The 24,780-nt window shown below is 38.8% G+C and overlaps 1 protein-coding gene across 3 annotated transcripts; it reads left to right on the top strand.

Annotated features, from left to right (window-relative positions):
* Positions 1-342: 342 nt before the first annotated feature.
* Positions 343-6,361, top strand: LOC107768174 (AP2-like ethylene-responsive transcription factor AIL6). 3 transcript variants are annotated; one of them, XM_016587280.2, is made up of 10 exons: positions 343-689; positions 799-969; positions 1,610-2,171; positions 2,519-2,601; positions 4,501-4,509; positions 4,614-4,702; positions 4,819-4,892; positions 4,986-5,036; positions 5,354-5,430; positions 5,521-6,361. In XM_016587280.2, the coding sequence occupies exons 2-10, from the start codon at positions 834-836 to the stop codon at positions 5,976-5,978; spliced, it is 1,539 nt and encodes a 512-aa protein (XP_016442766.1). In that variant the 5' UTR covers positions 343-689; positions 799-833; the 3' UTR covers positions 5,979-6,361. The 3 variants fall into 3 exon arrangements, with proteins under 3 accessions (XP_016442766.1, XP_016442765.1, XP_016442764.1); XM_016587279.2 differs by lacking the exon at positions 343-689 and having other exon boundaries at positions 725-969; positions 1,613-2,171; XM_016587278.2 differs by lacking the exon at positions 343-689 and having other exon boundaries at positions 725-969.
* Positions 6,362-24,780: the final 18,419 nt, after the last annotated feature.

Below are 24,780 nucleotides of genomic sequence, written 5' to 3'. Positions count from 1 at the left end.
TTACAACTCTTACAACATATTATAGTGAAATATCAGCTTAATTCCAACATATTTTAGTGAAAGATTAACTGAATTTCAACATATTTAAATAATATTCAAATAATTCGTCTCTTAACAAAAGAAATTGTCCGCCAGCCCGGATTCTTCGCGGCTTTGTTTCAGACATATTTTCTTCTGCGCAGTGCCAAAAAAGTCACTGTTCACCCACCCCCTCCTCATATTTCCCTTAATTTAAAATAACCCCCCATTATTTATTAAAATTACTTTCCACCCCCTTAACTTTTACTCTTTTTTTCCCGTAGTTTCTTCAAATGTGTCCCTCTGATTTTACGCCGAATGGCAGCTGAAACCGCTCTTTGTTCCCATTATATTACACCACATGCTCTTCTTTCCTCTCTTCTTCTTTTGCTCCTCTTCATTTTACTTCACATTTACTCTCTTCTTCTTTAATTACAAGCTCTTAGCTCCACTTTCAGAATCTTGTTCTAGTTTTAAGTTTTGCATGCTTTTCTCTTCTTTTTAGTCTTTTTTTCAAGAACCCTTTTGTCCTTCTAGTCAAAAGAACAAGAACCAAAAAAAGATCCTACTTACATATATAGAGATAAATCCAAAAAACTTTTTTTTCCTTATAGCTTGATCTCTAATGAGTTCTTCTTTATCTTCATCTAATGGTTAATGATAAGTTTGAGGTAATAACCATATAGTTCTTCTTTTGTCTAAGTCGGTTTTTTTTTTTTTTTTTTTTTATAGTTTTCTTGGTTTTTAAGTTTTTTTTTCCTTTTCATCCAATGGCTCCAGACAACAACAACTGGTTATCATTTTCTTTATCTTCTATGGAAATGTTAAGCTCTTCAGCTTCTCAGTCTAATTCTATGCTTCAATCCAACATGAAACTTGCACCAACTTTTGATGGCTCCTCTTCTGCTGATTCTCACCATTACTATTTTGCTGATAACTTCTTTCCCCATGGTAAGTTTGCATTTTTATCACTTCTTTTTTTATATTTTTTCCATAATAAGCAGTAAATTCGAGGGTTTATCGAAAACAGTCTCCCTCACTCAAGGTTGAGGGAGGGGAAGGTTGGGGTAAATGATGCTAACAAAAAATTTAGTTGCACCATTTTTCCATTTTCTTTCGGTTGCTATTCACTAATATTGACTGATTTCCGTCTCTTTAACGTGTTAAGTAGTACTTGATTTATCATATGTTACCATATTTATGCATGTATTGCAGTGTTTCGTGGTTGTACAACATTGAAGCAAAAAATAAGAAAATTTAGGTGACTTCCTCCAAATAAGAGGTTCTGCACGCTAAAATTTTAACCAAATCGAGCATTTACACACAATCAAACTAATTTTCATGGTTAAGTGATGCATTAAGTTGAGAATATTTATGTTGTGGTAGCTGTTTCTGTTACTACTGCTAAAACATTTTTCATTCAACTTTTATTTAACAGAGATTTTTATTTTTTCAAAAACTTATTTCTAGCTCAGCAATGATATATATCTCCATAGGTACAAAGTTTTGGATTTTCTTTAGCAACAAAACAAACTTTTAACTTGGCCACTAAGTTTTGCTATTTTTTTTTTTGTTTGTCACCATTTTTTAGCAGGTTGGTCTAATCCAAAATCTCAAGTGATGTATACAGAAGGTGAAAAAGAAGTTTTAGGGCTGAATATCAATGGAAATGACTCATCAATTTTTCAAAACTTTTTGGATACACAAATCCATCAACAAACACCACCAAAACTTGAAGATTTCTTAGGTGGTGATTCATCATCTTTGACTCAAGATTCATCATCATTGACTCATCAAATCTACGAACAGCAACAAAATAATGGGTCAGCTGTTTATCATCAAGATTTCAAAAATTTAGCTCATGGGTTTCATTATCAAGCTACTGCTGCTGCTGCTTTTTCGAATAACTCGGGTTCTGAAGTTGATAACTCGGTTGGTACTGAGTTTGTTAGTGAGTCATGCAACGAGTTGGCTTATTCACAATGTCCTCCAGCTCTTTCTACTGGTGCTTTGTCTTTGGCTGTTAATACCACTAATACTACTCAGTGCTTGGAAAAAGAAAAAGCCATTGTTGCTGTTGTTGATTCAGAGAGTTGTAAGAAAATTACTGATACTTTTGGTCAAAGAACTTCCATTTACAGAGGTGTAACAAGGTAAAAATTAATTTTTTTTAGTTAAACAAGCTTTTTGCATATGGGTGTTTGAAAAAATAAGTGGGGTTTAATTTTCTTGAAATTATTTACAGAAGTGTAATAAAGGTAAAAATATTATTTTTTTCCGGTACAAATCAGTTTTTAGCAAAAGGGTGTGTGAGATATTAGTAGATTAGAGGAAAAAATTAAGTGGGGTTTAATTTTCTTGAATTTTTTTACGAAGGTGTAACTAGGTAAAAATATTATTTTTTTCAGTACAAATCAGTTTTTAGCAGAAGTGTGTGAGATTTTAGTAGATTAGATGAAAAAAATAAGTGGGGTTTAATTTTCTTGAATTTTTTTTGCAGACATAGATGGACAGGAAGATATGAAGCGCATCTTTGGGATAACAGCTGTAGAAGAGAAGGCCAAGCTAGAAAAGGGCGTCAAGGTACAAATATTTTTACTATTTGTTTTTTTTTTAATTTTTTTTACTAATAATTAAGGTAATAAAGTAAATGTTATAATAATAAGACTGTAGAGTATGAAAAGAAAGTTGCATGCAATTAATGGGATTCAGATAATTTTCATCAGAAGGGGTATTTTCTTGCTTTCAAATCAAATAAGCTTTTAGGATGATTGATTGAGTGATGTAATACACAAATGTTACAGTTTTCTGTACTTTTTGTGTTAGTATTGTGTCCTCACTGTAACAATTTTTTCTGCTGCTCTGTATAATGTTAGTACTGGTGCTGCTTCTGCTGCCAGCATTGTTGTGGTTGTAGGGAGTATTTTTCTTCTTTGCTTTCATTATTCTTTCAATTGATTTGATCAGATAGGCCGTCATTTTGTTCTTGTTTTTGGTGTTTTGTCTTTGTTGTATTCTGTAAAATGTTCTGATATTCATTTCATGCTTTGATGTTTATTGTACACCACTATGACTTAAGGTACTATCTTTTACCAGTGTATTAATTAATGTGGAAAGAATTGGAAAAAGTTTAATATAGAGCTTAAGATTTTTTACACTATCATGTCGCCTTAATGACAATTATAGCTAATCATCCGTACTTATTGAGTCATGTAAAAAATAAGACAGTTTACCTGCAATAGCGTCTATAGTCCCAAAGGCTTTGTTTAGTGGTGAGAAGAGTATGTAGATAAGGATAGAGGTGCAGACTAGCACCATTGACTTTTGTAGATTTCTCATTTATCAAAAGCAATATGTTTAGTATACTAAAAGGGCAGCCCGGTGCATTAAACAGTGGGCTATGCACAGGGTCCGGGGAAGAGTCAGACTACAATGGTCTATTGTACACAGTCTTATCCTGTATTTTTACAAGAGGTCGTTTCTACTGTTCAAACCTGTCACCTCTTGGTCACATCACATCAACTTTACCAATTACGCCCAAGACTCCCCCTCAATATGTTAATTACACTGATAATGCAAAATTCTTCCCACTGTGTCAATATATTTGTAAAATACACACACACTATTACATGTTAAGTTAAATCCATCTGGAAAGACCAGAGTCTTCAAGATTTTGTCCAGAAGTTATTCTGCTTTGTTATCCATAGATTTTTGCCTGGTTTGCAGCATTTAAAATGACCAGACCTTCTCCTCTTTTCCCTTTCCATCCTGAAGAGTACACATACCTCAGCTAGTCTATACCCTAGCTAGTTTCTGGCACTCTGAAATTTTCACAGATTTGCTTTTAACTTTTGCTTTTTTTCCCCTTTCATTTCATGGGCCAATCCCTCTCATTTAGTTTGACCAAAAGGGTGTCCATTTCATTCCCCACTTGAAAATTTAAATGAACTCCCCACCAAATTCTTTATACACAATTCTTTAATATAGTATATACATTAGCCAACTTTTGACCTTAGCAAGTGAAAATAATAGATTTGACAGCTCAAAGAATTGTTTATCTTAATAGAACTTCAACATAAATCTGTCTTTTTAATAAGTCCATGAATATTAAAAGCATACTGAGAACAAAAACATGTTTAACTTTTTCCTAGTCTTCACATTATTGTAATGAAATCTTAATAACTTTTAATAAGTCCATGAATATTAAAAGCATACTGAGAACAAAAACATGTTTAACTTTTTCCTAGTCTGGGCAAGACATAAGTCACTATCTTGCCACCCTACAAAAAGGATGTGACAAATGTGTCAAAGCTTAAGCATGCCATTTGCTTTTCTGTTTTGTTTATCTTTCTTTTTCCCTTTATATTCTTTTATGCTAGAATCTTGACTTCTTGTTATCTCATTTCTCATGTTTAACTCATTTTTTTTCATGAAATCGCGGGGATCACTTTCTTGTATGAAATGGCGGTATTCGATTTACAGTGTACTTAGGTAAGTTTAAAAATTCTTACCAATCTTATAAATCCCTATACATATTTTTCAACATTGAGTATAGTTTGAGATTTTTATATTGGGAATTTTTGCAATGAATATAGGTGGATATGATAAGGAAGAAAAAGCAGCAAGAGCATATGATTTGGCAGCTCTAAAGTATTGGGGTCCCACAGCTACCACCAACTTCCCTGTAATATATACTTTTGTCAATTTTGCCTGTTATTATGGGCATATCAATTATTGCATGGAAAGCTACGTAACAATGAAAACAACTTGAATTTAAACTTAGATATACTTTCTTTTCAGGTTTCCAATTATACCCAAGAACTGGAGGAAATGAAACACATGAGCAAGCAAGAATTCATTGCCTCTCTTAGAAGGTTTGCCTACTCGATTTCCATTTCTATGGTAATAATAATGGCTGACCTTTTTCTATCTATTGTATTCATGGAAATTTCGTTCGAAAATATCAGGAAAAGTAGTGGTTTCTCGAGAGGAGCTTCGATATACCGAGGTGTGACAAGGTACGAGTTTTATTGCAAGCAATTATCTTCCTCAGTTGTTATCATAAACCAAACTCATTACTTGTTGAAGTATAACTATTTTCACTTGTTCGGTCAATAAGCCATGAAAGCAATCAGACTAAAACTTGTGTTGGGACATATAATATAATTAAGCAATTAAAAGTGTGGTCTCTTTTACCCTTCACATTTTTAAATGAGATAGTCGCACAATTCAACAATGTGGAACGTTGTCCTAATGGAGTGAGATTGGTAATTCTTTAATTCCTAGTTTCATTGGTGGTCATGAGTCGTGACTAACTTCTGATAAACCATTGCAGGCATCATCAACAAGGCCGTTGGCAGGCAAGAATTGGCCGTGTTGCAGGGAACAAGGATCTCTACCTAGGGACATTTGGTAACCATTATTTTTAGATTCAAATTGGACTAAGAAATGAATGAATTAAGCATGTTTTAATAATCCAAATTCGTATTAAATTGTCAACAGCTACTGAGGAGGAAGCAGCCGAAGCATATGACATAGCAGCAATAAAGTTCAGGGGAGTGAATGCAGTGACCAATTTCGAGATGAACCGATATGATGTCGAGGCTATCATGAAAAGTTCCCTCCCTGTTGGTGGTACAGCAAAGCGTTTGAAGCTCTCTCTTGAAGCGGAGCAAAAATCATTGTCGAGCAATAACCAGCAGCAGACGACTCAAAGCAGCAGCAGCAACAACAGCAGTAGTAACATCAATTTCGGGGCAATGCCACCGATGTCTGCAATCCCATGTGGAGTTCCATTTGACGCGACTGCTCCTTTCTATCATCACAACTTCTTCCACCACCTTCAGTCTGGAAATGCAGGTGCGTCCGATACTTCCGGTGCTGTGACTACAATGGCATCTGCAATGCCATTACTGCCCTCAGGCGCCGAGTTCTTCATATGGCCTCACCAGTCCTATTGACCTAAACAAAGATAGCTATAGTTAGCTAGTTTGACTTAGCTAATCCGACTCTGCTAATATTAACCTCGTCGTTATGGTTAATCGTTTAGTATTTTCATGCTGACCCTTTATCTTCTGACCCGCGCGAAAGAATTAGCTTAGTGTTTAACCGGTATGAGCCAGGTTCAAATGTTGTAAAGTACCTTCACTTTTTCAATGGCTTATTAAGTAGTAGGTGCATGTTTACAGGTACTGAGGGAGCACTCAGTGGAAAAATTTTGGTTTTTTTTTTCTTCTAGTTTCCTCATCTTTTTGAGTTGCTCCCTAGTACCATATGAACTTGGTGAACATTTTGCTGGTGGAATTGACATAGAAAAAAAAAGAAAATGATATAAAGTTCTTTATATTTTGCCGTTAGTGTCTATGTTTTTGGTACATCTGAGCTTCTATAGCTTACCATGCTTTAATTTTTATTCATTTTCTTCGCCTTTCTAATCAAGATTAATTGCTTGTATGGTCATTATGATGAGTTTATGGTAGGCTGTGTGAATTATTGAATTGCAATGGAAGTAAAGAATCCTAAAAAAGAAATCCATCTATTTATTTTAAGCTACTTTTCCACTAAGGAGAAAAGGACAACCTGATGCATTAAACTCCCGCTATGCGCAGAGTTCGGGGAAGAGCCGGACCACAAGGGTGTTGTACTTAGTTTTATCCTGCATTTGTCCCCGGGCCACAAGGGTCTGGTTTACGTAATTTTATCATGTATTTCTCCAATACAACGTTTTGAGAAATCTTCAAAAAAACATTTCTGTGATCATGAGTTGTTTGAGGTGTCGAAAGTTCCAATGTGATTCAAGATTATGTAGTAAAGATAATATCTTAGCCGTTTAGGTAAAAGTTATGAACTTTTTTTTTGTGTCTAAAGTCCAATTAAAGGATTTTGTCGAAATATTTTTTTCAATAATTAAAATACCTTTTGAACTGTTAGATGAGAAGGGTAAAAAGACAGTAGTGATGTGGTATCACCAAGAGTCAAGAATCCTGATAGAGAATGAGTTAAGTGTGGCCTGAGTTCGAGTCGTTAAAGCAGTTATTAATACTTACGCTAGGTTGGATGTACATTACACTTTTTGGGTGCGGATTTTTTTTGAATGCGAGATGCCTTATGTATCGGGCTGCCATTTTAGAACAATTTCCGTTTAATAAGCTTTACATGCGCTAAAACGAAGTAGCCCCAAACGTGTAATGGGCGTTGAGTGCGGAAGATACAGGAAAGTAGTGAAATGGTAACAACAACAAGCTCAGTATAGTCTCACAAGTGGGATCTGTGGAGGGTAGTATATACGCAAACGTTACCCATACCTTTAAAAAGACAGAGTAGCTATTTTCGATAGACCCAAAGCAGTGAAAGAAGAAAAGATAGGCAGCAAGTTGACATCTTATTGAGATTGCATTTGAATTTCTCAGCATGGAAATGATGGATGTTATCATGTTATCAACTCCAACAGGCTAAAAAGTCATAACAGAATCAGATTAAGATTGAAAAATGGCCGTTTGGAAGATATACTAGTTAAATCATAAGGTTTGACATTTTGTCAGTTTGAAACCATACCTTGGCCCATTTCTCCTATGGTTCTGCAAATAATGAAATTATGAAACTAACACCTTATCATATTTGAAAATTGTGCACATAAAGATAGGGATAAATGATACTGCATAGCCGCTCTCAAAATAATAATCGAAAAATATATATTTATTGTATATATACACATTATGTATATTATACACAAACAAACAACAACAACAACAACAATCAGCCACTAAAATCTCACAAGTGGAGTCTCGGGAGGGTAGAATGTATGCAGGCCTTACCCCTATCCCGGAGGGATAGAGAAGCTGTTTCTGAGAGACTCTCAGCTCAAGAAGACAAATCCCACAAGTGGGGTTTCTGTGTATAAATTTTTTTAGCTAGCAAATGTAAATAGTTTCTGGCGCAGACTAAAAGTGAAAAAAAAGTCGAACCTATTGGTCAAAAAAACTTTTGCTCAAGTCGTCGGACCAACATTTTGTTTGGATTCAAAGTTATATATAATGTATTTTTTCGAAAACCAATTTGAAGTGTTTTCTTTAGTTGTAACATGTGGTGCTATGCTTGCTAGATTACAATAAGCACCCCACAAAGTAAGAAGAATTAAATAAAAATTAGGACAAAATGCCTTCATGTATATTGATTTCTTCGTTATTAATTACTCTCTATGTCCTAATTTATGTGATCGTCTTTGACTAAGCACGAAGTTTGAAAAAAAAAACTTTTGAAACTCATGGTTTACAATAAATCATAGATATTTGAGTGGTTATAATTATTTCATTAAAGTTACAACATATTAAAAAAAATGAACTGAATAAAAACGAAAAAGTGTCACGTAAATTGGGACGAAGATTATATTGTATAACAAATCCCATTATATCATTATCGCATAAATAATCGCTACATTAACTCCGGCGTGCATATATGGAATGTGCCAATCTAATCGCTTTATCAACTCAAACCTCACTATGTAAGATTACAATGAGTATATTCTTGTTGTTTCTAAACTTCAATAACCAGAGAAGTTCAGGACTAGAAATTTTGAAACATCAAGGTCTCATCAATTAAATTATAACGCTCAAGTCCATTATCCCAACCCAAGGTTTTGTTATTGTCTTCAAATATTATAAACTAGTCACTCGCACCTCAATGAGTATAATTTTTTTAAAATCACATAAATATTTTATTGATAGTCGTGTTTGAGTTATAAAATTAAAAAAACTAACAAACCGTAAGTTAAATGTCGAATGTTGATCCTATTTACTTAAATGAACATTACTTTAACTCTTAATGCTATATTATAATCGATTTTCCTCTATTTTATTATTTCTTTCAACGCTGATTCTCTCCGCAAATTTATGTGAACTATTGTGTTCATTTGAAAGATGATTCTCTTATATAATAATTTTAGAATTGTTTGACTCAAAAGATATCGAAATCTTTTTGAACAAATCAATCAAAGAAGATGAAAGGGTAAATCCTATTTAAAGATAATTAACTCTAGATTCGAGATGGATAATATAAATAGAAAAACATAGCCAAGTATGAGTACATATTTAATAGCATAAAGAAAGATGCATTAAGTAACGTTAAGTGGCAATAAAATGTAAATAAAAAAAAAGATTCACACAATCTTGAGTGAGACAGATCTTCTTTCATTTGATAAAGACGAATGATAGAGAAATACAAGAACCTTAGAACCCTTTTTGGATCCGAAGAAGGTATGAGATAACAGATCTTCCAGAGAGGTGTGTTTACATATTTTCTGGAGAGAGAGAGGGGAGAGGGAGAGGGAGAAGGAGAGGGAGAGGGAGAGAACCCCCCCTTTTTTAGAAGTTCTCATTTCCTATTTATAAGGGGTATCCATAGAAATCCTAAAAAAGTACAATTATTCCCTTTGAGGATTCCAAAGCAAACTAGCTATTTCATCGTTGTCCGACCTCGATCTTATTGATGACTGTCTGACCTCGGCTATTGATGATTGTCTGACCTCGGCTATTGATGATTGTCCGACCTCGGCCTTATGTCTCCGCGTGCTGAATTTCTCTGATCTAATTTTGACTCATACAGTTAGTCCCTCAGCTTATTGAGGTCGTCTCTTGGTCGAGCTCGGTGAGTGGACCTCATTAATCGTAGTTCGAGAAATTCGGATGGGGAGGTCGACTAGTGTGGATCGCGGTTGGGGATGCTGATCTTTAGGTCAAAGTGGTATCCCTGCGGGCTGAACTTTAGCAGAGTTCGATCACGGCCAATGACTCGAGTTATGAGTCGATTGAGTAGACGGTAGAGTTGGGGAAGGATGTCGAGGCCGGGATGGCGTCATCGGAGGAGGTCATTCGCGTCCTCGAATTTGGACGGGCGAGTAGGCCGAATGTGAATTCGGATGAGGTCGCCGAATGTAAATTCGGGCGAAGTCGCAGAATGTGAATTCAGGCGAGGTCGTGTTGATTCGAACGAGGCCGAATGTTGATTCGTATGAGGCCGAATGTTGATTCGGACGAGGCCGAAGGTCGATTCGGTCGAGGCCGAAGGTCGATTCGGTCGAGGCCGAAGGTCGATTCGGACGAGGCCGAATGTTGGTTTGGACGAGGTCGAATTCTTCTTTTTGGCGATGGCCCTTGGCCGTAGGGGGTTGACCTCTTCTTTTTGGCGATGGCTCTTGGCCGTAGGGGGTCGACCTCCACTTTTTTGGCGATGGTTCTTGGCCGTAGGGGTCGACCTCCTCTTTTTTGAAGATGGCCCTTGGTTGTAGGGGTCGACCTCTTCTTTTTTGGTGATGGCTCTTGGCCTTACGGGGTCGACCTCCTATTTTTTGGAGATGGCCCTTGGCCGTAGGGGTCGACCTCTTCTTTTTGGCGATGGCTCTTGGCCGTAGGGGTCGACCTCATCTTTTTGGCGATGGCTCTTGGCCGTACGGGGTCCACCACATCTTTTTTGGCGATGGCCCTTGGTCGTACGGGGTCGAACTCTTCTTTTTTGGCGATGGCACTTAGCCTTAGGGGTCGACCTCCTCTTTTTTGGCGATGGCCCTTAGCCGTAGGGGTGTTATTTCGAGCTGGTCGAAATGTTAACCCGTCATGGTTCGAACGAGGTTGGATGTTGATTCGGACGAGGCCGAAGGTTGATTCGGTCGAGGCTGTAGGTTGATTCGGATGTGGCTGAAGGTTGATTCGGGCGAGGTTGAATTCTTCTTTTTGGCGATGGCCCTTGGCCGTAGGGTCGACCTCTTCTTTTTTGGCAATGGCTCTTGGTCGTACGGGGTCGACCTCCTCTTTTTTGGCGATGGCCCTTGGACATAGGGGTCAACCTCTTCTATTTTGGCGATGGCTCTTGGCCGTACGGGGTCAACCTCTTCCTTTTTGGCGATGGCCCTTGGCCGTAGGGGTCGACCTCTTCTTTTTTGGCAATGGCTGTTGATCGTATAGGGTCGACCTCCTCTTTTTAGGCAATCGTCCTTGGCCGTACGGGGTGGACCTCCTCTTTTTTTGGCGATGGCCCTTGGCCTTAGGGGCCGACCTCCTCTTTTTTAGCGATGGCCCTTAGGCGTAGGGGTGTTATTTCGAGCTGGTTGAAATGTTAACCCGTCGTGGTTCAAACGAGGTCGAATGTTTTTTGGCGATGTCCCTTGGCCGTAAGGGTCAACCTCTTCTTTTTTGGCGATAACCCTTGACCGTAGGGGGTCGACCTCCTCTTTTTGGCAATGGCTCTTGGCCGTACGGGGTTGACCTCCTCTTTTTTGGTGATGTATCTTGGCTGTACGGGGTCGACCTCCTCTTTTTTGGTGATGGCTCTTGGCCGTAGGGGTCGATTTATTCTTTTTTGGCAATGACTCTTGGCCGTACGGGGTCGACCTCCTCTTTTATGGCGATGGCCCTTGGCCGCAGGGGGTCGACCTCCTCTTTTTTGGCTATGGCCCTTGGCCGTAGGGGTCGACCTCTTCTTTTTTGGCGATGACCCTTGGCCGTAGGGTCGACCTCTTCTTTTTTGGCGATGGCTCTTGGCCGTACGGTGTCGACCTCCTCTTTTTTGGCGATGGCCCTTGGCCGTACAAGGTTGACCTCCTCTTTTTTGGCGATGACCCTTGGACATAGGGGTTGTGTCACGACCCAAAACCACGTGACTGACACACTACCCGACCCGAGCGAACCAAACCATATGATGCACCCAAATTATATGCATGAAAAAAAATTTAACTGCGGAAGCTCCTTGAAAATGTTATACATTTTCAAGTTAAATGATAAAATATTTTTCCATTTCAAAATCACACATGACGCCCTTTCATATTAATAACAATGAGACTAAGTAATATATTCTTTCATGAATTTCGTGTACAATCCTGTTACTACAACCTTTCATAACTATATATGGAGCCTCTATACCAAATAATAGAACCAACGGTTGGAGTAATTCCAACAAAATAAAATAAGGAAGAACATGATAGCTACCGCAAAATAAAAGTGGTGCTTCATAATACATCGGAAAGAGAGTCATCCTGGCCTGACCCATGCCACGTATCATACATCATCCTGAAACATGTAAAGTAAGCAGGGCCCTAGAGGGGGTCCCTTAGGGCTGAGTACACCACAACGGTACTCAATAAGTGTCATAGACTCTCTCTACTTAAGTTCTTGGGACAAACTTTATAAAAAAATAATGCATCAATATTTGATATAAAATGATAAGAAATTTTATCAACTCATGACCCTTGTTATTTTAAATAACAGCCAAGTGAATATAACTCACAAGATAAACTTTTAAATCATTTACATCAATCCAAGATTTTGGATAAATCGTACAAAATCATTTCATATACTTTAAGTCATCGAAATCGCTTTCGGCTCCTTAGGCCTAATCAAAAGAAAATCATCCTTACCTTTCACTGGGAGTACCATACCATCACCAACATGAGAAGGTCAACTAGGTTATGTACCTAGCGGCAAGTATCATATACCCTACTTGCTCAGGTCGTCTCATCGTAGTGCCGTACGAATCGACTCAGCCATGCTAATAATAGCACAAAATAGTACTCTCTCGAGGGAGAGTACTCTGCCATAGTCTATACCACAAAGTGGCCATCTACGCCTACACCGGCACGTGTAGTTTCATGACAACGAACACCCTATATCCGAAGTCAATCTCGGTGACCACAAGTAACTCCCAAAACATTAGATACTTCAAAAATAGATTCATAGCATAGTAGCTTCAAAGAATCTATTTTTATCAAATCATAGCATTTATATAAAATCTAAATCATTTGAACAAAAATTAAATAAACAACCTTTTACATGCTAAAGACTTTAGCAATTTAATATCAATCTTTAAAAGATACCACAAGGGTTGTTCTGCACATCAATTTCCAAAAGAAGTACTTTCCATGAAAACTTTTCTTTAGCACTCAAACATGTATACTCTTGTCAATACATAAGTTTTGATAAAAAGTTATAACATTTATCATGAGTGTCATTTAGCCAACAAGATTTAAAATAAAATTTTACAAAACGGGCATGACACTATATATGCAACATAATATTTTAGTACATGGAGACATCCGTACTTGTTTGTCCCCACAAGTACGAAAGCACATTTGCAAACAACTTAAGTATTAACTTGAAACATGCTTTTAGAGAAAGTCCCTCAAGAAGAGTAAGTTTTAATCAACTTACCTCGCTTTCGCTTTATTAACATTCACAAGCTTTCAATCCTCTTCCTTCATTCCAATATTGATTAAGAAGCTCAACATCACCAACAAGTCGATATCTACAATTAGATATCCTAATTACATTAAAATATGGCCTGAGATATTAACCAATATCCATATATGGCTCATAAATTGGCTACAAGCCTCCAACAACTCAAATCGCCAAATACATTTAGAAGCTATACCATTCAACTTCATCCTTATATTTTAATATCCATTCGAAGTCATTAATGATACTGCATCAATTGTCCAATGCCACCAAGTTACTATTCATCATCTTCCATAATCAAAACTTGCACAATATACAATTCGGATGATTACTTAGTTGATCACTTCTATCTTTTGCTAACAATAATTCCATAAGTTCATTGTATTCAATCAATTTCATCACCAAAATTCACCATTCATCTTCTCTATTATTTTCTCAAAAATACTATTCATGCCATGAACTACAGTTTTATAATCCAATCTTTCAACTAATAAAACTTGTAACAAATACTTCAAATACTTCTAACTACTCATAATAAACGAGTTTGAAGCATTGAAATTACCTTTAATAGATCAATCTTAAAAAATCACAACTTTGGTGATTTTTGTGTTCTTGAGGATTTGATGATGAAATCAAGAATTTGGATGTTAGAATGTATGTTAGAACTCATGTATATTGAGTAGGAATCAACCCAAAACATCATTAACAACTTACCTTAGTTGATTGGACTTGATTTGAGCTAAAAATTGCCCCTTCACCTCAAGAACCCTAACCCCCAAATACTCATAATACTCTCCTACCCCGACCTTGTATTTATAGGCCCAAATTTCTGGGTTTCAGACGCGAACTCGGATGCTTCGCATCCGCATCTCACTCCTCTTCGAAGCTCGGATGCTGGCCTGGACGCTATGGCAGCACTTCACTGCCAGCCCCTCTTTTCGGACTCGGCCTCGGATGCTTCGCATCCGCACACTCCTCCGCCAACCTTTGATAATTTGGTCATAACTTCTTGTAGGAAAGTCCAAATGACGAACAGTTTGAAGTTTTAGAAACTATACTCAATTACCTTTCATTTTATAGATTGTACATCAAATAACTCCTTATACATATATCGATATGCTCGTCCAAAGTTAGGTCTTATGCGTACTCATTTGGAACTTTAGCCTACCATATGTGAGCACATGATTTCTGCCCCACAAGAACTACTCCAAAAGAAATCACAAATAATTTTTCTTTGTATGCAATTTTTAGAATTTATGTGGCGTTTTTGGATAATTATTTGTGTTTTGTCCGTGAATGTTTACTTTGTTATAGTTAAATGAAAAATAAACTAAAATATACATGTTGCATGCATATCAAGGATTTAATTATGCATTTAAGAATTAATTAAACCGTCATTTAGCTCTAAAAAAAGAAAATCACAAAAAATATGCATTTATCCTATTTTTGTCATTTAAATATGTCATTGTGTGATTAATGTTTTGTCTTGTGTGTTAATGGTTGTTAAAGGGTAATTAATATTTTGTAAGGTTAATGTTGATTTTTATAATTCAAATTAGGAATTTTAGTAATTAGGAATTAAAAGAAAATAAAAAAAAGGGAAGTGTAAATAGGAAGAAAATTGGACTGGGCCATTTTAATTGACAAAAAAATCAGGCCCAAAACCCATTGCACTGACCCAGCCCAAGCCAGTCTTACAGAGGCGCCTCCAAACAACGTCATATTGGCATCTCCAATCTGAGCCATTGATCGATTCAAATGAACGGCCCAGATCAGGCCATTCACATGCCCAAACGACGCCGTTTCAGGCATGTTGATCCAAGCCATCCATTTTCTTTGATCCAACGGCCTCAAGGCCTCACCATAACCCGATCCACTTTACCCCGGGCCAACCCATCCCCCAGCTTAAACAAAACGGTGTCGTCCCCTTTAAGTGAATTAATCCTGGCCATGGATCGTGATGGATCCAACGGCCAAGATCAAAACACCCCTACCCTATATAAACTCAATCTCCCAAACCAGCCCCCTAACTAAACCCCCCCTCGTCTTCATGTTCATCATCGTCCCTAAGACGATGCCCTTCCCCCAAACCCTAGCCGCCCTAACTTCCCCTCGCCTGAAACCCGGCGGCAACTACGCTGCCGGTCACCAAACCAACACCCTAAGACCACCTGACCACCCTCTATCCAAATCTGGTAACCATTTAGCTCGAATCCTCCTGGAGCTTCTCGAATCTTCATTTGAAGATTCGAGCCAAACTCAGATCCAAACCAACCAGTCCCTAATTAACACCACAGCACCCCTAACCACCCTCGTTACAGATATGTTGGTTATTCACCTCGAATCACCCTACAGCGTCTCGAATCTTCAATCGAAGATTCGAGCATAACCTAAACCTACCCCAATGTACCCCAAACTCACACCAGTCACTCTCCTAACCTCACTCGTAACCAAACCAAACTTGGTTTGGTTCGAATCTGACCAGAAGTGGTTGAGCCCTAAATCAGACCCTCAAGAACCGTAAAATCCCAAATCTTGGAATCTGCCCAAATTAAGTAGAAGGTTGAGGTCTAATCGACCTTAATCAAAGTATTTTCAGTTGAGAATACTTCGACTAAGGTCTGTTCGATTTCAAAGTGTCCGAATCAGAGTTTCGAAGATTGGGTCCATATAATTCTGTTATTATGAGGTATTTCCTTTTTCTTTCCTTCGTATTTGCTTCTCTACATATCTGTTTATCTATTGTATTGATTTTAAAATTTATTTTGGTTAATTGACCTTGTTCATATTCAATAGTATCAATTCTGTCATTTGTTTAAGTTCAATATGATTGTTATGTGCTATAACTTGTATAATCAATTAATGAGTTACGTCGATTAATTTCCAGTTAATCTATGTTTCTGTCAATACTCCTGAAATTGCCTGTGAATTACCTAAATTGTCTGGGGTTTGATTGTTTGGTATCAGTTGTTATAAGCATGTCCATTAATTAGTTTCGTCAGTTAATTCACTCTCGTTTGTTAAAACAGAAAGTTTGTCAAACGTTTGTTGTGTATATTTGATCCAGGGCCATTTGATTTCAGGAATGAACTTGCATTCCTGATGTTTGTATTCATGTGCATATTTCAGTTTCAGTTTCAGGACATTGTCATTATGCTGACAATGAACCTGCATTCACATTGCCTTCATTCATGTGCATATTGATTCAAGTTTCAATGTCAGCTTCAATGATTCTGTTGAGTTCTGTGTTGTGTTAGTTTGGTTTTGATTTAATTTCAGTTCAGTTGTTTCAATAAGAATTCAGCCTTAGTCATTCAGTCTTAGTCATTCAGTCATCAGCTGATAGGTTTGAAAATATAGAGGTTCAATAACAGGTTACTGAAGTTTTGAATTAAGGGCAGTAATAACAGTAGTATTACAGGGGTATTTTGGGAATGAAAAATGGGCAGAATTGACTAAATTAATGGTCCGTTAGTCAAGCACTAATAAAAAAAGAGCTTATATATTAGTTTAATGTTAGTGGAGGACAAGCCCTTATATCATGCCTTAATTTAGGGAATAAAGTAAGGAAAAACATTCCTTAGTGGGATTTTGGTGAAAATGGGCAGACTTTTTGGGATTTTGGTCGGGTAAGTGAAGCTTTTCAAAGGAGGGCAGATCTGTTGGTTATTATATATACATAGAGTGGAGAGGAAAAAGGGGAAGAGATCAGAGAAGAAAAAGGGAGAGAACAGAAAAAAAAAGAAGAAAAAAAGAGAGAGAACAGATTGGAGAAGAAAGGAAAAAGACTGAAAAAGAGAAAAAAAACTGGAAAGAAAAGATCTGAAAAAAAGTAGGACAGATTTTAGAAAAAATCAGTCAGGGATCAGAAAAAAAAAACATATACTGAAAAAGAGAGAGTTTAAGAGAAAAGGATACTAGTCCGTTGGAGTTTTATGCAGAACATAAATTCCAAACACTGCTTTTGCCCTTTTTGATTGCTGAATCTATTTAGCAATCCATTGGTTCTGCTTCTGACCTTATCCGAGATTATTACTGGGTGTTTATATTATTATCGGGTATTGCTGGAATTCTGTTGGTCCTTTTAAGTCTGTTATTGGTTTAATTTTGCTGGTTATTGTTGGTTTATTGCTACTGTTGCTGGGCTGCATATTACTCTGCTGATATTCTTCTTCTTGTACTGACTATACCAGGTACACATTCTGTATAACTCTCGATTATTGGGATGAAATGAAGCAAGTTTTCTGCTACATAGTTATAGTAGAAATTTCTTCTACACATGTAAAAATAAATTTGCTTATGAAGTATGTATTTATCCTATGAAATCCATGTGCTGAGCTCCGGTAGACTGATGGGCTGTTTATTTAAACTTAAGGGCTAACATTGGACATATTATATTAAGATTCTGGAACCAAGATTTTGTTAAGTTAATTAGACGCGTGATTCATGAAAGCACGATAGTTCGATAACTAACAAAATGATTTAATGGATATTGGTTAGTGGAATCTCAATTTGCTTTCATATGTATATTCCCTTAAATCATTTTTCTGGGATATAATTGATTTTGAAATCAGCATGATGTCCATTTTAAGTTTTATGGTCTGGGATTCATTGTTATGAAATGAGTATTAATACTGGGTTAATAATTCATGGGCGTAGTTAATCAAATGAGGCATGATGTATTATAAGATGGCTTTGAATTTCGCTCGCAAATATTATTAAAATCAAAATAGTCAGATCGTTTAGTCAAAATTCAAATCCCTATAGGAATCATCATTAGTTAAATAGTTAGAATAAGTCAGGTTTTTTTTTTAATTTGACAAGCTGAGAACATGCCTAATATAATGTAACTAGGTAGTAGCATGTAAATAAATTAAGATTTTTTTCTCTTTCATTTTGTAGAGACAAATTTAATAAACAAAAATGTAGGCATTTTAGGATTGTCCTTCTAAAATAAATGAGATGAGCCTCGCCTAATAAAACGCACAAATTGCGGGGCCCTCACTAAATGTTTAATTAAAATTACTTAGACTTTGGGATGAGTCGTTTAGCAAAATTCCACGGCCTTACCCAGAAATAATAATACGCTAATTGCTTTAGACGCGATTCTAATAAAAATTACCTTCTTAAATTCGGGTGCGCATTTCATGCGACCCAAATCTAAATCCCAAAACATTGAATAAAAATGTGTTCCGGATTGCGGGTGCATTTCATGTGACGTAATCCCAGGACATGTTTTAAACGATGTTCACATTTTTTTAAAAATATGATAATAAAAGCGGTAAAGAGTTAAAATTGCACATGAGCACATAATGGTATAAAATCAGATAAACAAGCCAAATATAACAGTTGAGCGACCGTGCTAGAACCACGGAACTCGGGAATGCCTAACACCTTCTCCCGGGTTAATAGAATTCCTTATCCGGATTTCTGGTTTGCAGACTATAATATGGAGTCATTCTTTTCCTCGATTCGGGATTAAATTGGTGACTTGGGACACCCTAAATCTCCCGAGTGGCGACTCTGAAATAAATAAACAAATCCCGTTTCGATTGTCCTTTAATTGGAAAAACTCCCTCCGCGCCTTGCGGGCGCGGGTAAAAAGGAGGTGTGACAGCTCTGGCGACTCTGCTGGGGACTGTATACTCAGAACCACTGGTTCAGGGTTAGAATTCGAGCTTAGAATAATTGTTATTATTTGGCTTTATTTATTATCTGATTTTATTACATGTTTGGGCTTAGATGTGCTAATTGATTGCCTTTACCGCTTTGATATTATGTGAACTGTATATAAACTGTACCGAAACCCTTCTCTTCTTACCTCTGGGGAGAAGCTCGCTGGTCGAGACTCCCTATTCTGTTAGTGTCAATACCTGAAATAAGAAAGAGGCTCGGATAAGTTACAAAGCCGGACGACCCCGTGGGTCCCCGGTACGTAGCCCCTTCCTCGACTTGAGTTGTCCGCTCGGGTAAGCCAGGTCTAGAACAAAGCCAAGTTTGAAACTTAGTAAAACATGACTTCATGCCGGATCCCTAGTAGGAAAACGCTTATTTGCATCACGTTGCATCTGACTTAGGGGACTCAACACAGGGGTTGGGTCCGTCTAGGACTAGCAACCTGAAATGTAAAGACCATCCTGCTGCATCCTGTTTGCTTTATGCATTTATTTGCTTTAGACTTGCATGCTGACCGGCTTTGGAAAATCAGGAATATTGAAAATTGTGAAAAAAGGGACGAAATAACAGTGTAGAGAATTAATTGCCTATTTTAGAAAAAAAAACAATAGTTTGTATTACCATGAAAAAAAAAGTTTTGTTTTTAAAATGATTTTTTATTTGTTTATTTATCTACAAAAATGCCAAAAATAAATAATAAAGAGTCAGGCGATGCCATGTTGCAAAAATAGCCGAACATTCTCTAAAGGGACGCTGGAAGGCTGACTTTGCATAAGCAGCCACCTTTGTTTTTTTTTACCTTTCGGCTGGTTAAATCCCTACAGCCTTAAAATCTTCATCCCTGAAGAGTCAAAAGGCCGTATTTAAAGAATCAAATTTTTCTTTTCCTCAAAATTAGGAAAAATAGGAAAATTAGTTTATGAGTCAAATAAAGATTTTGCTTTTTGTCTAAATCCCTTAATAAATGTGCAGAATGAGCACGAGTAGGAATTCATCTGAGGCCATTGTAAATGGGATCCCTTTAGGCTTACGCATGTGGTGGAACGACTTAAAAGAATCAGGGCGAGATACAGTAAAGATGTACTTAGGAAACTTAGTTGGGCTACTGGACATTGTTCCGAGAGGGGACATTATAAGGGCGCTAATCTCATTCTGGGACCCAGCACACAATGTATTTCATTTCTCAGACTTTGAGCTCACACCAACACTGGAAGAACTGGCAGGGTACATCGGGAGTCCCAAAGTCCCTATGAGAGAGCAGTATCTTATTGCACCAAGGACCGTGACCATACACAAATTTTTAGACACCGTGAAGATCCGGAGAGTTATACACAACCCGAAATTATTAGAAGGTTTTTGTAGTTTGGCATTCCTGTACGACAGATACGGTCATTTTGGAGGGTTCAACAATCCCGAGGGAAAGATCTGCAGCGGGGAAAACCAGCTGAAATGGGAAGGACATAGGTGTATTGCTTTCATGGTAGCCTTTCTGGGCCTTCTGGTATTCCCTAGAAAAGACGCGAAAATTAACATACAAGTCACTGGGGTCGTCAGCACTTTGCTCAAGCAAAACAACAGCACTCTGGCGCCAATGATTATAGCAGACATCTTCCGCGCTCTCACTATTTGCAAAACCTGAGGAGGTTTCTTTGAGGGTTGCAATGTACTACTGCAAATGTGGATGATAGAACACCTATGTCATCGCCCTCAGTTCCTGAAATATGAGTCGTCACAAAAGACTTGTATAGAAGAATTTTCCACAAGGGTCAATGGGTTTAGCCTGCCAGAAGGGGTCGCCGAATGGGTCACTTTGTTGCGTTCAGTCTCAGCAAACCAGATAGAATGGGCATTTGGGTGGCTACCCATAGATGAAATCGTACACATGTCAGCCACCGAATCTCATTTGTTGTTGATGGGCCTCCAAAGTATCCAGCCTTACACACCATACAGAGTGTTGAGACAGTTGGGGCGCTACCAAATAGTCCCAAAGGAAGAGGATCTCAGTGGCCAGGTAATCGAAATCGGGCCTGGTGGGCAGTTCCCTGAAGCAGTCGTTCGGAGAATCTGGAATGAATGTCAAACCCTGAAAGTAGACACTCATGTACAAGACCGGGCCAAAGGCGAAGTATCGCCAAAATACCTCACATGGTACAGAAGAGAGCTTGAGTACCAGAGACCAACTAAGAGAGATCACGTCCAAGACTTTGTAGAATCATCGCGAGCACAATGGGGTTGGCTAGCAAAAGAGAAGGAATATCGGGTCGAGATTGGCAAGTTAAAACAGCAAATTGAGGGGCTAAAATACCAAAGTAGCTTGCAAATTGATGCTGATACAGGAGAGAAAATCAAGTTGATTCAAGAGAACAAGGCCCTGAGAGCCCGAATCCGCCAAAACAGAAAGAATGCCGGTGACCAACAAAAAATTCGGTCCAGTGAAAGATTGATAGCAGAGTTGAGGAGTCAGGTTAGCAAAAGCCGAGAGGATTTGAAGAGATCAGAGGCTTGTATAGCAAGAATGCGGGTCAGGTGGGCAAAAGTTACAGCAGCACGAAGAGAGCACCTATGGCAAGTAAAAAGGGACTACGAAATGAGTGTCGCAACATTGAGAGAAATAAACTCCATTCTCAATGATCGGGTCCTTAAACAAACCCGGGATGCTAGAATAGATAGAGAACGCTGCTATGAGTCAATAGCCCAGATGGAAGAACAAATGGAGAGGTTCCAAGATCAGCTCATTGACAATACTCGAATATTGGGACTAAAGAATCAATAGATAGAACAGCTGTGCATAGAGAGGGATAGAATCAGGGGTAGGATCAATGAGATAGGGCGCTATATCACCACGAAGTGCCTAACATGTGAAGAGATGCCCCGTGATATTCTTTTTGCCTCGGTCATGGGTTATGTCCACCGTATCATGGAGGAACTAAAAAGCTTGCAAAGAGGACTGGCACCAAAGCCCGCGGAAAGGCCGAACGATGCCTCGCTGGCACCAAAATTCAAAGCTTTAATGTATCCCTAGCTCAATCTTGCACTTGTTTGAGTCTGTTGTCTACCCTTATGATCTCTTCAAAATGTTCTTAACAAGAAAAAGTATGGAGTCTGTATTTTTGTTTTTTTTTAATGATGGATTGTAATAGCATTTTTGAGTAATAAAAGTTAAAATTGGGTCTTTATTTTACTTATGGCACGAACTACGCTCGGTCTGATTCGTGCGGGGTCACGATACGTAGGGAATCTCTATAGGATTCGACCATAATTATGAAAAAAAAGAGAAAAAGAAAGTAAATAAGTAAATATATATCTGTCAGAGCAAAATAAGCCGGGATGATGCATGCGGTCAGAGCAAAAGCATGTTAGAAATGATTAACTGCCTAAGAGCATTGCATCCCCCCAACGTGCAATTACAATATCTGTCAAGACTCTAACACTAACAAGTTTGTTGTTTTTCCAATCAATATCAGTTAGTTATTAGAGCGTACTGGCACCGTACCATTATCAAACAAGATCGAAAGGTCCTATACCAGAAAGCATGACTGGATCAGACAACAGTGTTGAGTCGGAAAAGACGGCAAATCAGATGCTGAAGGAAGCCATGGAAAAAATGGAAAAAATGAGGCTGGAAATGAATGAAATGCAGATAGCCTTGGCTAGAGCCCAAAAGGGGCAAGAACTACCTGTTACTCCTACTCTCCAACCAGGACACACGTCAGAATACCCCTCTCCCGGTCCTTCAACAAGTTTCCCAAGCCATCACTATTATCAGGGAAGAGAGACTTATGATCCCCAAGCTCCACCACCCAATCAAAACCCTCCTCCACCAAATGTTCCCGTCTTTGTGGCACCTCCCCCAGCCCTATTGCATAGATCATCCAGTGAGCCACTGTTTCAGGCTCACGACACACAATATTACCCCCCTGAACTCACATTCAAAGCACCCGAGCCACATACCTATAATCCCCACTTTGAGGTCCCGACGGAGATTGAAAAGCCGGCTAAGAGTCCAGAGCAGGACGAGGTGATGCGAAAATTTAAAAGCCTGGAGTAGTCCTTCAGGAACATACACGGGTTAGGCAACCAGGTCAGCGTGGCCTACAAGGATCTATGCCCTTTCCCTGACGTTCAATTTCCAGCAGGGTTCAAAATGCCCAAGTTCGATTTGTACGAAGGGCATGGCGATCCTATGGCACATCTACGGGGCTTTTGTAGCAAAATGAGGGGAGCATGGGGCAAAGATGAGCTACTGATAGCTTACTTTGGCCAGAGTTTGAGTGGGTCGGCACTGGAGTGGTATACAAGACAAGATCCGAGCAGGTGGTACACCTGGGATGACTTGGCACAGGCTTTCGCAGGACACTTCCAATACAACCTTGAGATAGTCCCAGACCGTCTCACATTGCTAAAGCTTGAAAAGGAACCCGGAGAGAGCTTCCGGGAATTTGGGTTCCGATGGAGAGAGCAGGCAACCAGAGTTGATCCTCCAATGAGAGAATGAGAAATGGTAGATTACTTTCTACAAACTCTAGAGCCGACTTACTTCGGTCACTTGGTGACGTCAGTTGGAAAATCCTTCAATGAAGTGGTGAAAATGGGAAGTATGATAGAAGAGGGACTTAAGTCCAATAAGATCCTGAGTTACTCGGCAATTAAGGCAACAACTCAGGCCATTCAGAGCAGCACGGGAGGTGCGCTCGGAAAGAAAAGGAGAGAGGAGCTCACGACAATAGAGGCATGCAATTGGTCCAGCTCTAAAGGCCCTTCCCCTCATTAGCAACCCAAACCCCATCATCTAAACTACCCACACAATCCATACAACCCTCCACAACCCTACTACCCACCACAAGAACAACATTTTTCCATACATCACGCCCAAACTTACACCCAGCCTCCGACTCGTCCGCAATAGAGTGTACCGGCTCCCCAACATACGTATCTGCCTCCACAGAACACATATCCACCACCGAGGGCCTACAGGAATTCTTCAGGGCCAAACTTCCGCGGAAATAAAGCTTTTAGAAACGAAAGGATACAGAAGCCAAGAACATTCACTCAGTTGGGAGAAACCTATACTACTCTGTTTCACAAGTTGAAACAGATAGGCCTACTAATTCCTGTTGAAACCAAATTGCCAAATCCCCTTCCCAAAAATCTGGACCATTCAGTGAGCTGCGAATATTGTTCGGGTGCTCCCGGGCACGATACTGAGAAATGTTGGAAGTTGAAGACTGCCATACAAGATCTTATTGACACAAATAGGATCGAGGTTCAGGCACCAGGGGCCCCCAACATCAATGAAAATCCGTTACCGGTGCACCATGAAGCCCACATGATCGAATTAGTGCACGAGGGAGGGAAACCAAAAACACCCTCACAAACGGTAATGATGATTCGCGCCAGTACTAATGAAGAGTCAACCAGTGGAAAGGCAGTGGTACAGTCGGGAAAGGTATATGACAAGCCCTTTGTGATAGCAGGGAAAGGACCATCTATTACTGCGAAGAGGCCAGAGTCAGTCAGACCAGTGTTGCAGGGAGTAGCAAACAAACCAAGGTTGGTAGTAAAAGGGGTCCATGTGGGACCGGTTGTTATCAAGCCGGTCATACAGTTGCCGATAACAAGTGAGAAGGCTGTGCCGTGGAGCTACAGTCAAGTGACGGTGACGCATGAGGGGAAGGAGGTTGTAGAAGACGTATGCGAGGCACAAGGGTTAACTCGATCGGGAAGGTGTTTTGCTCCCGCAGAGTTGAGAAGAGTCAATCCTGAAACAATAAAGAAACCTGTAACAGAGGAAGAGGCAGAGGAATTTTTGAAGAAGATGAAGGCGCAAGATTACTCAATTATAGAGCAATTGAGAAAGACCCCAGCCCAG

The sequence above is a fragment of the Nicotiana tabacum genome, chromosome 11, assembly GCF_000715075.1.
Source record: "Nicotiana tabacum cultivar K326 chromosome 11, ASM71507v2, whole genome shotgun sequence".
NCBI classification, from domain to species: Eukaryota; Viridiplantae; Streptophyta; class Magnoliopsida; order Solanales; family Solanaceae; genus Nicotiana; species Nicotiana tabacum.
The sequence above is the reverse complement of the archived record's forward strand: the minus strand, read 5'-3'. Positions and strand labels throughout refer to the sequence as shown.

What these genes read in the sequence shown, in the direction of transcription:
- LOC107768174 (XM_016587278.2), top strand. Translation starts at nt 789, where the DNA reads ATGGCTCCAGACAACAACAACTGGTTATCATTTTCTTTATCTTCTATG. An exon ending in ATTTACAGAGGTGTAACAAG is followed by an intron (nt 2,172 to 2,518) that starts GTAAAAATTAAT and finishes TTTTTTTTGCAG; the next exon opens with ACATAGATGGACAGGAAGAT. An exon ending in TCTCTACCTAGGGACATTTG is followed by an intron (nt 5,431 to 5,520) that starts GTAACCATTATT and finishes AATTGTCAACAG; the next exon opens with CTACTGAGGAGGAAGCAGCC.